Consider the following 14,454-nt stretch of genomic DNA (forward strand, 5'->3'; position numbering starts at 1 on the left):
AAAAGGTAGTTTTGCATAATTAACTGAAATAGATCAGGTCAAAAACGTTGTTTTTGAGATTTTTCCCCCAAAATACGCCTGAAAGTCTCTATTTTCATTTCCCAGCAGCCCAGTGATTAGTTGTCAAAGGGCATCATTAGCTAGTGTGTTTTTAGCTGACTGTAGCGAGCGCGTTTTGGTGAACCTGCCTCAAAGTACCACGGAGTTACCCCGCCTCTAACATTATTTAACAAATATAAATGCACATAACAACCAGTAAAAGTCGAAAATACACCAAGATGTGAGCCTCATTCAAGACGCACGGACAGCCGTCTTGCCTTATAGCAAACTGTTGCAATTCCAAGATCTGTGATTCTGAAGGATCTTAATAGCTAAAAAGATGACTTGACTTGACTAAAATGATCTGAAATATTTGTTGTTGATGTGAGGATGAACAATATCTGATAAGTACAATTTGGAGTTTACTCACTACATTTTTTAACTTCATCCACTGAATACAATAAAAAAAAAAAAGAGAGATGATGATGGACTAACATCTTTGTTGTGGTCCTTGCAGTTCAGTGCTCTCCTGGCCATTACTACAACACAACAACACACCGCTGCATCCGCTGCTCCACGGGCACCTTTCAGGTGGAGTTTGGTCAAAACTACTGCATCGCCTGCCCTGGAAACACCTCCACTGATTTTGACGGCTCCACGAGCATTATGCAGTGCAAAAGTATGTGGGTACACCGTTAAACATTTGGATGGTTTGGACAAATCAAAAGAGTTGACAAAACAGTGTCGGTTCACAGACAGACAGTGTGGAGGCGAGCTGGGAGATTTCACTGGCTACATCGAGTCTCCCAACTATCCCGGGAACTACCCCGCCAACGTGGAGTGCACGTGGACCATCAATCCGCCGCCCAAACGCAGGATTCTGATTGTGGTGCCAGAAATCTTCCTGCCAATTGAGGACGAGTGTGGAGACTACTTAGTCATGAGGAAAAGTGGTCAGTGTTTGTGTTAGTCTGTTCTCATAATGTTACCGTGGCTTCAACTTGTTTCGAATGTAGTACAATACATGTGTTGCGTATAGTTCAGTTGTGTTTAACTTGTAAAGTACCCCTAAAGTCAATTTGATATACAGAAAAGAGTGTGCCTTTGGTGGCTGCAATGTATCCCTGTCGTCACAGAGCTTTTCCACACAGCAACAACGAGGCACTCTAAAGTGACCAAGCCAGCTCAAAGCCCCTTTACACACGCTGTCACGTCAGATTTTTTTTTTTTTTTAAATCTTCCTCCCTCCTTGCTTTTCAACTTTTCTCTGAGTGAAGTGTACACTCTCATAGCAGACAATGAGGCGCTCTTTAGTTGTCAAGCTAGCCCGAAGCACTGGTCAGCACGCTGGTTGTTAAGTCAGACTTATTAATAAAATAATAATAATCTTTCCTCCTAATTTTTTCCATCTTTCTCACGGCAAGCAACAAAACGTTATTTTACATTGGGGGGAGGGACGACCAGGGCCAAGGTGTATGGAGGACCAAAAATGCCCAAATAAAATATAAATAAATAAATGTGAAAATAGAATATATATATATATATATATATATATATATATATATATATATATATATATATATATATATATATATATATATATATATATATATATATATATATATATATATACACAAGCATTTTTATTTATTTATTGATATTTAAATCTATTGATATATTTATTTTTGTATTTATTTCCACATTTATTTTTACATTTATTTATATTTTTTAATCTAATTTTTTTGTTTTTTTATTGAGTTTTTACTTTATTTAATTATTTATTTATTTATTTATTTATATAAGTATATGTTTTTATGTTTTTTATTTCCATTTATATTTTTTTATATTTAATTTTTGCTTTATATTTTTATATATCCGTTTTTATTGTCGTGTTTATTAATTTTTTTAATTTTGGTATTTTTGGTCCTCCACAGAGGTGCGTCACTGGTTTTAGCCTTGCCCAAAAAAATACTAAAAATACTATTAATTAACTAAATAACTATTAATACTACTAAAAATAAATACTATAAAAACGAGGTGGCTGAACCTAATGAGGACAAGCATTGCAGAAAGTGAATGAATGAATGAATAGATGTAATTCTATTGTGAACATGTAGTTGATGTTGTGTCATATGGTTGAATTTCACAGCTCTGTTAAATTCTGTGACGACGTACGAAACGTGTCAGACATACGAGCGTCCCATCGCCTTCACTTCTCGCTCCAAGAGGCTCTGGATTCAATTCCGATCCAATGAGGGAAACAGTGGGAAAGGCTTCCAGGTCCCATATGTTACATATGACGGTAAGAGAAAAAAAAATCATAAAATTGCATTTCTTGTCCCATTAATTTGATGTTGCCAAGTCTATATGTATGCAAATTGTTCTTGTTACACTCAGATGCTATTTATGACTTTCTTGATGGGCTTTATTTTAGAGGACTACCAAGAATTGATAGAGGACATCGTAAGGGACGGAAGGTTATATGCATCAGAGAATCATCAAGAGATTCTAAAGGTATTCATATAATCTTTTTTTTGTTTTTGCAGTTAGTACAGTTCAGTTGTATTATCACACTCAATGTGTACTCCTGCAAGCCTCTGGCCAATAGTTTTCAGTCTGGATTGAGGTGTGTGTGTGTGTGGGGGGGGGGTGGGGGGGGGTTCATTTTTCGGCCACAGGTGGCAGCCACGCTTTGCAGTTCAATTTTCTGCGCTCTGCAGCTTTGAGATCGCATAATTACAGTGGCTAAATCTTTTCTTCTTCTTTTTAATCCAGCACCAAACGGTTCAGTTGTATTTAACTTTTAAGTACAGTACATTCACATTTAGTTTTTAACAACTTCTTGTTTTAATTTTATTATAGTACAATATTTATTAAACTTTTATGTACAGTATACATTTTCATAGAATCATTAGCATATGATTATTGCATAATCAGTGTTTCATTTTCCTATGTTAATGTTACATGGCTAACAAATATATAAAACTTACTTTTTAGGACTAAAACGTCTGACATGTAGGAGGTGGGACTTTGGTGTTAAAAAGTTTGGGAACCTTTAGTTACGGTAAACATTTCTCAACTTTTTTTTTGTTTGTTTATATAAGTGGGCACTGCCCTCTCTTGGAAACAGGTAGAACTGCAAGTAGCATCTGCTCATGCCAACGTTAGTGGCAAAGTCAAAAGAAAACGAGTCAGGATGGAATTTGGTAATAATAATAATAATAATAATAATAATAATAATAATAATAATAATAATAATAATAATAATAATAATAATAATAATAATAATAATAATAATAATGATAATATTAATAAAGTCATGTTTGAGTTTAGCTTTTGCAATTCTCGAGTGCTTGTTCTCATGAGGATGAAGACATGCATGCAAACCGTAGCTGCCCTCCCGTACAAGCCACAAGAACAAATATGTTTTGGTTTGGAGCGGCACCACACCGCCAGCTTCTCCAGAGGCCCACCACAAAGTCAAGATGAAGTAGCCTCTTGTTCTCCCATGAAGCTGAAATATTACAATACGCACACTGGCCACAACATTTAGAACATGATCTACTAACGGCATCCAACACATAAAATACTGTTTTCACAAAAGATAATATTGCAAGGTTTTGATCAGAAGGGATTCATTTAGCAATGGAAAATTGGTATAGAACTATGCTGAGTCGTTTCAAACATGTTGGTTACCTTCTTCTTTTAGTTACAAGAGCGAGTGAAAACATTATGAACACCTACAAACTACAATCACAATGAGAAATGGGAAATGTCACTGCTGTTACCTTGATACATTCCAACATATCATATCATATAATAACAAATCCCAGGATTTATTATTTTATTTTTTTTGCAAATATGCGACCTTCAACAACACGGCGTTGCCGTGGAGGATGCAGAGCAGCTGGCACAAGATCGCCAGAAAAACTGGTTCATATGGTTAACTCAACGCACAGGAACGGGACTCCCCGACCCTCGCTAGAGCACTAATGAAAACGACCGCCCCCTAGTGGTTGTGATGTTTAGGAATTAAATATGAGATGATTGGCAATTTCAAGCCTTCACCTAATGTTTTTGGTTCATTCGTATTGGTAAAAGTCTAGTATCACTTTTTTCTTACCTCAAGATTTGCTGTTGTCAAACATGATGATAATTTATTAAGTACTTTTTTTGGGTGCCATTTGACTTTTTGTTGTAAGAAGTGTTCAGTGTGTAAGAGTTGAACGACTGCATTTTTGTGTGAAATACATTTAATGCTGCATATTATTTTTGTCGCTAGAGCACATGCTAATTTATCATTTATCACCTCCAACATTTATTCCACTTGAGTGCATTTTTGTCATAATCCCCCTCCCCTATGATCTTATGCAGGACAAGAAGCTCATGAAAGCCTTGTTCGATGTTCTGGCTCACCCACAAAACTTCTTCAACTACACGGCACAAGAATCCCGAGAAATGTTCCCCAAATCCTTCATCCGCTTCCTGCGTTCCAAAGTCTTGCGATTCCTTCGTCCGTAAGGAAGTGCTGAAATGACACCGTGCTGATGAATAGTTAAAGCAGCTCCCAGTAGGCTATTTGTCTGGTTTCAATGTTTTCTCTAGTTATATGCTTAATAATGAAGTGGATCGTGTAACAGATGCAAGCAATCCTGACGAGAAATGTAAGAGAAAGAGAGCAGATTTTTGAACTGGACTTCTTAGCGGGGGAACAATGTGTCCTCAATAGAGCATCAGGATCACTTCTGCCACTTTGTGTTGGTATTAAAACAGAGCAACTACATTAACTGTATAACCTCCTAGTAGATGTATATGTCTCATGATGCCTTCTGTATTTTCATCTTATCTGTATTCATCTATTTGAATATTGCTCAACCTGCTCATTATAACACTAGGAGATGTTTGCTGATGGCATTCTGACGAGGAGTAGGAAAGTAAACATATACTGAAACTCAGTGACATTGTATATAGAGTGTGTATGTAGTTTTAACATAGGCTACTTTTACAAGTGACAGAGGTACGCAATCAGAGAAACAATGATAGCACAAATGTTGTTTTGGGGAACTTTAGCACTACAAAAAAAGTAGTGGAACCACAAAAAGCAATTATCCCGATGAATGTTTTGTATATGATGTAAAAAGTTTTAGGTGCAATGTATGCTAGCGATGACATGTTTGACAGAATAGTACTGCAACTCCTATTCAGAGGTTGCCACATTATGGAAAATCACTTAAAAAACATTATTCCAAAAAGAGAGGGAGAGAATAAATGAAATTAGGGCACCTCAAATCTTTCATTTTTTTATTTTTTTATTTTACATTTGATTATGAACCAACAACCAAAGACAGCTGTAAAGTCTTCTGATAATTGAGAGCATATAATGGAATGACATGTTTCCGAGTATCAGTCAAATGAGGTAAGTCCTTGAAAAGTCTTGTAAAATAGAAATGAGCTACTCATCTGTCATAGACGATTTGTGTGTGTGTATATTTTTATGGTTGTTTTGTACATCTACTATGCTGTAAATAAAGATAGAAACCTTACAGTATTCAGTCAGTGCTTGGTTTTTATTTTTAACATTGGGAGTGGGACTTTCGTCTGCTCAAATAAATCCACATTTAAACTACAGAGGAAAATAATGTGAGTAAAAACATTGCCTTTACATTGGGCAAGACTAACTTAAAAATACTATAATATTTAAACGGCCACTATAAAAGTATTGTACTTAAAGTCGTGGATATTCTTTATTTCACTTTACTTTACTTTAGCATCAAGTTTGCGAGATTTCGCGCACCAAAATTTGGAACCCGGTCGTTCACTTTGACTGCGAATCATTAGGTTCGTTCGTTTCTTCATCACGTCATCCAATAATCTTCGGAATTTAACTCCACCCGTCTGTCCTTGTAATAGTAGACACAATTGAATAAGAAATCATCATTATAAGGTCGTCTTATCTGAATATAAACCTGCTTAATATGTTATGTTTGTGAAAATGCTCTGTTAAAAAAAAAAGCACATTATTTACCGCCCGCCGAAAGAGATGTGGAATTAACTCGCCATACTCCGGAAGCTCCAAGTCAGCTGGTGCGACCTGAGGCTGTTTGTCTGCGTGCTAGCATCATGGCTGACCTAGCCGTTCGTTAAGTGAAAACACTTTTACCGGCGTGCTGCGTGGAAATTGTTTACCTCCTCTATACTTTGTACACTACACGTTTTTAAAATGAAGGCCGCCTTTCTTCTTCGGTCTTTTATCTTTGTGTGTTTTTTGCTTTTTTGCGAAGTGACAGCGAAGGTAAGGCTAACGCTAGCTGTGACATGGGAAAATATGTACATTGCAATCACAAATGTTTTATTTATGTATCACAAATCATACGGATTTGTGTTGAATGAGTGTTGTCAGATAAAATTATATCAAATATATGCTATGTAGTCACGTTAGCTATTTACATTCTGATAGCTGTGGAAAGTCGTTTTTGAGCATTTATTTCTTTTTGGCAGTGGATATTTTGCCGTGAGAATGCATCCCCAACCTATTTCAGGCTAGGATGCTCATAAATGCCTCAAACTCACTATGGTTACTCTTACTAGTTCCAGGAATAATCAGTGAAAAATAATATTACACTGGGATGAGCACAACCTATTTTAATGTTGGGGTACATTTAATGGCAGTCGTATAGTATACAATTGAAATGGCGAACACATTAAAGACACAGGGTGTAATCTTTAGCACCATGTAGTAGTGAACTAATAATTCATGCAAATAAATATGTTATATCACTTAAACCTTCCTTAAAAAAATAATTATATATATATATATATATATATATATATATATATATATATATATATATATATATATATATATATATATATATATATATATATATATATATATATAACCTGTGGGTCTTGTAATCACTAATTATATGACATGGCTGGAGTCTCACCTTACAAGAGTTGTAATTGTTGTTGGTGTTTTGGCACCATCTTCCTGCTATAGATTCCTAAAGGAACAACTTTGCAAACGTTGTTAGCCCTGGTGGTGCTTGCATTTTGTATCGTAGCCAATGGGTCGACCGCCGCTTACCTCCCACTGCTGGGTCGTCGCTGAGTCCCGTGATTTGGGCTCCCGTCGCTTGTCCCCTTCTCCTTTAAATACTAAAATTAAAATAATTACTAGCTTCTCCCGCTAGCCGCTCTTGTTAGCCACTCCAGCCTATGGCTCCGACTAACTCCTGCTAGCTGCTCTTGTTAGCTGCTCCGGATAAATCTGGCTCTCGCGGTCTTTCGTCATCACTCGTCAAGGTAGTAGGATTGCAAAGTGTGGTCCCTCTGAGCCACCGTAGTGTGTGTGCTTCTGCATGTTTCTAAATGCTTGCATTTCGGCTGCATTATACCCTATAGTGACATCTAGTGGTTGCTTATTACACACTGAGGCTTTAAATAATATGATATAATGATGGCAAATTGTAATCTCTTACAGAATTCTGAAGACTACCGTTGCAAATGCATCTGTCCACCATACAGAGAAATCGATGGACATATCTACAAGCAGAACGTGTCTCTTAAAGACTGGTATGCTCAATGTTTTTCCAACAAGGGATGAATAATTTTCCCGGCGTGAATGTCTTTTGGTGTGTTTTTCCCTTTTCCAGTAACTGTCTGCATGTAGTGGAACCAATGCCGGTGGATGGAAGAGACGTGGAGGCTTACTGTTTACGTTGCGAGTGTAAATATGAGGAGAGAAGCTCAGACACTATTAAGGTAAATTGTACGCCAGTTGCATTACTGTATGTGTGTTATTAGCACAAATACAGTTACAGTACGTATGAGAAATACTAACCTACATTCTGATATTTGTTTCATGACATTTTATGAATTTGCTGTTTCTGTGTGGACTAAATGCTGTGTTTGTTGATTTTAAATTTGTCCTCACCAAGCCAGCGAGCTGGCCCTCAACAAAATCCGTATTTTCTGTCCTCTGATTGTTTGGTCAGAGCAAAACTTTCTACCGCCAACTTTAACAAAACATGTCCTTACCCAAACCACATAACTTAAAGTCCACTAGCTTAATGCTAGCACACAAATGCAAAGTGCCATAGGCGGGTTAACGAACCTAGCATTAGTGTCGCTGTGGTTATAACCCTTAAGGCAATGGATGTTTGAACACAAACTATGCTGGAACACATGTAGAAAGACAATATACTTGTAGTTACGGGAATATATTGTGAGGAACGACCAATACTACTCGAGCTTCAGTCTTCTGTCTGCATAATTATGCAAGTATTATACTGCCTCCTGGTGGCCATGCGTACCTATAGGACAAGTACAATACCCATTTAATTAAAGAATGAATTGTATTTCATCTTTTACAATATTTTATTTCATTATATTATTATTATCTAGTGCAATACTATAGACTAGAGTGCTGTTTCCTTAATAAAATGACTCAGTTTCAACTGCTAACTAATTACACATTCAATCGTTTCAATTTTTTTCTTTTTCTTTTTTGCTTGTCACATAACATTTTCCTTTTGATTTACTTGATGACCCCAAAATGGTCCATGGGACATGCATGGAGATTTGTTGCCCCTTTTCAACCCTCCTAACCTGTACTGTTTTTTTTTCTTCTTCTTCACCTAAGGTCACCATCATAATCTACTTGTCCATATTGGGCCTGCTGCTCCTCTACATGGTCTACCTGACGCTCCTGGAGCCAATCTTGAAAAGACGTCTGTTCGGTCACTCGCAGCTCATTCAAAGTGACGATGATGTCGGGGTATGTGATCATATCACCTCATCAAAAACTCATTTTCAAGAACATATTTCTCTCATTATGACCTTCCCCAACCAGTGGCCGTTGTCTAATAGTAATATTCATGGGATTTTTTTCCTATTTAAACATTGACTGAACTAATTAACATTTAACTGTGAAGGCTTGTGTGTGTATAAGATAAGAAGATTTCCCCTTAATCCAATTTCTTGAACAAGCTTAGCAAGATTGTAGAGCTGAAATACTGAAATGTAGAAATTGAAGTCGGGTTAAGAAGAAACAAAAACTTAAAGTGGCTGTCTTAAAAGAAGTTGTGAGTGGAATGATAGTTTTTGATGTAATGTGTGGGAGAGTTGACTGGAGGATCCATTTGAGAGGCCAATCACATGCTCACTTTCCGAGTGCTCGTCTTCTTGTCGTCATAACGCATTCATTATTTAGAATGCAGTCATGTCTGCTAATGTAGCAGCATAGGCAGGAACAGCATTATATACACCGCACCTGCACAATCAAATGAAATCCAATACTGTACAAGATTTGTATCAAACATTGTGCAGCTACAAAGAAAAGATGATGTACAGTACAGCTCCTTTTATTAGATCTTGTTGCCTGTGTATATTGTGGGGAATGACTTGGAAGAAACACAAACTCCACACAAATAGTTGCTCCTAAATTTGTGTCCGGCAACACACTTAAAGTATAACCCAATCACATAACTTTTTAGCATGGAATTATGAATATATTATTAGCTTGATGCTAACACATAAAGGAAACACATTAAGAGAGGCTAACAAAACTAGCATTTATATCACAGTAATCATAAAGTAATTTCAACACTTAGAAGCAACAATGGTGGACAGACGATTTAACAATGGATGGTATTCACATGACGTCATGTGCCACGCATTGTGTGCCGTTCATGGAATGGCGAATGTGGACTAACAAAGGAGTGTCTGGAGAAAATAGCAAAGATATACCGGACAGATTTCCATCCGACATAGTCTACCAAAGTGTGTTCTGACCATTTTTGATTAAGTTATGTATTATTGTAAGATTGTTAAAAATGCGTTTTACCGTAATGCGATCAAGATATATGTGACCCGTCTGGCTAAAAATAGATCGAGTGGTCAGAATTTCTCCAAATGAATCTCCTTGATGTCTCTGTTTTCCTTTCCCAGCAGCCCGAAAGAATGAAATTGTAGTCAAAGTGTACACAAATAAGTGATGAGTCAACAATGCATGAAGTCATGATGTCCAAACAGTTTTTTTTAACCTTCTATTTAATTATGGTATTACAGTAAGGTTTTATAAGGTACAATACTGTATAGTGCTTTGTTTCCTAAAAACTATTATATAATTATTATTTTTTTTTTTAATGGATGGCATTTTCATTACTTTCAATGGTGAAAGACGATTTGAGATGCATTCAATCAAGTGTGGTTTGTACTTGTAAGTAAAAGCACCACCTATGCAATGAATTAAGTATTTCAGCAATATACACACCTCCACTGCATATTCACTCCCCAGCCCATAAACTCATTTCGCCCAGGGGAATTGAACCCGAGGCTATGTGGTCACAGGCGGAATTTTGAACCTCTTGTTCAATAGCTCAAAGAGGAGCACAGCGTCCTTTTTTGTGTGTTGTTTGGCAGAGTTCGGTCAAGGAGAATAAAAATGTATTGGAATGCAGTAACATCAGTGATCAGATTACGGTTTGAATGTGTAATCTTGTGGGAAGTAACCAAGAATTTGTGGGGAAAAATGTGGAGTTTAAACAGAATGAAAAAGAGCGTGAACAACATTATGACGGACGTGAAACTTGCCCAGGGGCATCTCGGCAGGATTCACCAGTACACGAGCATCTCTCCAACTAACGTTTTGATTTGTTCCTTGTGGAGATCATATTATTATGGCATGTTTTTTTAGGTCAATTCTAGCATTTTTCTTGTTGGATTATTATTATTTTATTTATTTTTTGCATTATAACCTTGATTATTTGCTTGTTATGCTTGTGTAATTTTTTGAGTCCCTTAAATGGTGAGAAAAGTGCCAGGAAGACACTGAAACTCTACCAGGGAAAACAAACGATCCTCTGGAGAATTTTTGGCCCTCAACGAGCTTGCAAATTAGCACTGCAGAAAATTCACTTGATGGAAAAAAAATGCTGACAGTAAACATGAACTGATCTAACATTTGACCTGGGCTTCCTTTGCTATCTTGCTGTCGATGTCCTTTGAAAGTGACATTGTTTACGCACATAAGAAGTCTACACAACCTCGTTCAAATGCTAGATTTTTGGTGATATAAAGAACTCAAGATGAATCTTTTCAAAAACCAAGTAATGTGACCTACAACCTGTACAACACACTTAAAAAATATAATTTCACACACCTTCCACCATTTCATGTGCTATTGCTGAACCCAAAAATAAAGTTGATAGACTTTCAGTGTGATCCACAAAGGTTGATTCAAAGCTACTGTTGTTGTTGAATTTTTTTTTCTTATTATTTTCCAAAAAACTTTCTGAAATGGCTAGCCAAAATGGCTATAATGCAATTGGGCTAACTAGGGCCCGGCCGATGATTGCCCTTCAAACATCGGCCAAAACAATCGGCCAATTGGGCCAAATGGCCGATTATTTTCCCCTTAACATTATCATAGAAGAAAACCAAAGTTTACGACTCTGTAAAAGTACCCTGAATGCACCATTTTGTTTGCGTAGCATTAGCAACTAGCAAGTGTGTAGCGTATGTTATTCTGGTTATTCTGTTGTCCCTAAGTGTCCTTTAGGATGTTTAATGACACCCCAGTTGGAGTTAACTGTAAAACTAAACACACGGTGCTAAGAATTACATATTTTTTAAATACAAAACATTATTTGTTTTAAAAACATCGCTAGCCTTGCGCTAATGCTAAAAGCGAAGGGAGGATCCCATTCAAATGCTAACAGGATGTTAGCATCGGCTTCGGGAGTTTTTCTTTCAAGTAACGAATATTTACGCAAATGCTGTGGGAAAACATACCCACAGGTGAAATAACACTACACAAAGGCACCCAATGTGTGAAAAACAATAGAAAAATAAAATAGAATTCAATCACAACGTTCTTCTGTACTCACTTTAAGTGTGTACACCATTAAATTAAATTAATTGAATGACTTGGACAATTATGTTATAACGCTAACGATTTGGAACAGTTCGTAATTCCTTGCAGTTGTAACTGTCAACCTTTTACATCACCCACAGTGCATTTTCAGAAAGTTTGAGGTTTGCTACATTACAAACTTTGGAATCTAAGTCATCGAATGTCGTACAACTAACTAATATCAGAACCTTTCTATTTTCTGTGTTTTCAGGACCAGCAGCCTTTTGCAAACGCTCACAACGTCCTGTCTCGCTCACACTCGCGACCCAACATGCTGAACAAAGTCGAGCACGCCCAGCAGCGCTGGAGGAGACAGGTCCAGGAACAGAGAAAGTCTGTCTTCGACCGCCATGTCGTCCTCAGTTAAAGGTGGAGAGGACAAAAAAAAACACACTAAAACCACAACACACTGTGACAGAGTCTGTGACTTAGATCTCTTCCCTTTTTCTCATTGTGTGGTTTGCATCTCACCAAGTGTCGAGTTGAAGTACCAAGTAGACGAAAAGTGACAGCACAAGAGATTACATTGATGTTTCTCATATTACTATTGTTGCGCTGTGTTCAATGATATGATCTGAACCCGTGCACAGATGCGCTAAGTCGCCAGGGAATATATCATGGAAATGTGACTAATAAATGCCAAGTAAAAACCTTACAAGACAATGATTTGTTATATCCGCTGAACCAGCTGGATCAGCGCTGGGCCACCCTCGTATATTTTACACACTGAACTGGCTCTCGGAATACAACATGCACAGGCTGATGACATCTTATGAAGGCGTTTCCTTTGTGATAACTAATGTAAGCAGTAACTCAGTATATTTAATATGTTTGACAATTTTTTGTTAGCGTTATAGGTGATCTTGTGCTATTTATCTCAAAATCTGTACCATTGACCTGTTTTCTCATTAAATTTTATTTTTTATTTTTAACTGTATGCCTGGCATCCACAAGATGGGATTCCACATTGGGACAGGAAGTTGATCAATGACGCTAAATGTGAACTTAATGATAGAGATGTATAAACGTTCCAATGCCGTTAACTTGACTTCCTTTTATGAAGGTCCTAAATAACATGTCTAGTTGGATACCCGCCACTGGAGCGACACACTGGACTTAATTGTAATGGCTGCTTTTGGGAGGCCTCTGGAAGTGTTCTTAACCGTTGTACATGTGTGCTACCTTTTAACTTTGAAATAAATGGATGTGAATATCTGTGATCCTTGCAACTGTGCCGTCGCCATTTTGTCAGTCGTGGCCCGATCCGCGACAAACGTTCCCTCCAGGTGCAATCCGTACACAAGTCAATGCATCCACTCACATCTGTTAGTGATTTATTTTGAGAATTTTCCGATGCACCACCACAATAGATTGGAAACAAAATCATGTGATTGTGATTAAAGGGACCCCCCCCCCCAAATTATGTTTTAAGATTTAAAGCCACGTTTCATTTTGATATTTATACACAGATGATTATTTTATTTTTTTCAAGTCGAACCCCGACGGACGTCACCAACTGCTGCGTGGCCTCCCTTTGGTTGCTGCTCCAGGCCTCGACTGTAATTTTGTGGGACTCATTTGGGTTGAGGTCAGGTGACTTGCTTGGCCAAGAATATTCCATTTGTTTGCCTTGAAAAGCCCACGGTTTGCTTTGGCTGTATGTTTTGGGTCATCAAACTTCCTGCACTGTGAAACACAGTTTTATCCCACTGTTTTTTTGTTTTTGCTGCTTTTGGCTTCAATCTGAGCAGAATGCCAAGCGTTAAAGTCGATCTGGCACGTTGTAGCAACAGACACCTCATCAGTATGCACCATCAATGCTCTTCATTGGGATGTGCTGCTTTTCCTCCTCGCCAATTGCTTTTGAACCATAAATGTGCAGATACTTGGATTAGATTAGAAAGGTGGCTGTAATCCTTGAAAGTGTCTATTTGGATTTACTGTTATGACCTTTTGAATTGAGAATGATGATAATGCTACGTTCTTTGTAGGGGAGCACAAAAGGACCAGCGAGACTACGGAAAATATGCTTTATTAATCCTGGGGGAAATTCCAGGATCAAGCAGCTTGCTTTAAACAAAAAAAATACAAAGATCAAAATTTTAAATGCTGTTAAAAACGACACGCACTAATAAAGTTTGAAAATAAACATAAAACAATAAATAATAAATAATGTAATACCAAATAAACCTTGACATTAATTAAGAATAGAAAATGGATCATGATAGTAATGCCTTGAGATATGAGCGACTGCATTTAAAAATACAATAAAATCACAACTTCGCCTTGAAATCCACTAGCTTAATGCTATAGGATATGACAGAGATGGGCTAATGAATAGTATCTCTGGTGGTGTTAGCAGCATATATTTGAACACAAACTATGTGGCAACACTTAAACGGACAATATAACAACACTCAGATATATTCTTTATCCTCTGCGAAGGAACTGTTTACTTTTACATTCAATGATGTCATCAGGTAGGGCATCTAGTGTAA

At 37.2% G+C, this 14,454-nt stretch overlaps 2 protein-coding genes across 9 annotated transcripts in view; both read left to right on the forward strand.

The window, feature by feature from the left end:
• The window catches only part of scube2 (signal peptide, CUB domain, EGF-like 2), a 41,347-nt gene extending 35,760 nt beyond the window's left edge, over positions 1–5,587 (forward strand). For all 8 annotated transcript variants that reach the window (XM_086072115.1, XM_086072118.1, XM_086072119.1 and 5 more), the window contains 5 exons: positions 557–718; positions 795–992; positions 2,189–2,341; positions 2,474–2,553; positions 4,414–5,587. In XM_086072115.1, the coding sequence (XP_085928241.1) occupies positions 557–718; positions 795–992; positions 2,189–2,341; positions 2,474–2,553; positions 4,414–4,560 (740 nt within the window). In that variant the 3' untranslated portion in view covers positions 4,561–5,587. The remainder of the gene's footprint in view (positions 1–556; positions 719–794; positions 993–2,188; positions 2,342–2,473; positions 2,554–4,413) is intronic.
• Positions 5,588–6,091: 504 nt separating this feature from the next.
• tmem9b (TMEM9 domain family, member B) lies at positions 6,092–13,176 on the forward strand. Its single transcript, XM_086071449.1, has 5 exons — positions 6,092–6,331; positions 7,523–7,614; positions 7,695–7,803; positions 8,684–8,818; positions 12,168–13,176. The coding sequence occupies exons 1-5, from the start codon at positions 6,260–6,262 to the stop codon at positions 12,321–12,323; spliced, it is 564 nt and encodes a 187-aa protein (XP_085927575.1). The 5' UTR covers positions 6,092–6,259; the 3' UTR covers positions 12,324–13,176.
• Positions 13,177–14,454: the final 1,278 nt, after the last annotated feature.

Source organism: Leptonotus elevatus, chromosome 3, assembly GCF_054856555.1.
Source record: "Leptonotus elevatus isolate MCC_2025b chromosome 3, RoL_Lele_1.0, whole genome shotgun sequence".
NCBI classification, from domain to species: Eukaryota; Metazoa; Chordata; class Actinopteri; order Syngnathiformes; family Syngnathidae; genus Leptonotus; species Leptonotus elevatus.

Excerpts from the sequence above, each read along its gene's own strand:
- tmem9b (XM_086071449.1), top strand. The coding sequence starts at position 6,260 with ATGAAGGCCGCCTTTCTTCTTCGGTCTTTTATCTTTGTGTGTTTTTTG. Across the intron at positions 7,615-7,694 it reads AACGTGTCTCTTAAAGACTG|TAACTGTCTGCATGTAGTGG; the intron begins GTATGCTCAATG and ends TCCCTTTTCCAG. Across the intron at positions 8,819-12,167 it reads AAAGTGACGATGATGTCGGG|GACCAGCAGCCTTTTGCAAA; the intron begins GTATGTGATCAT and ends CTGTGTTTTCAG.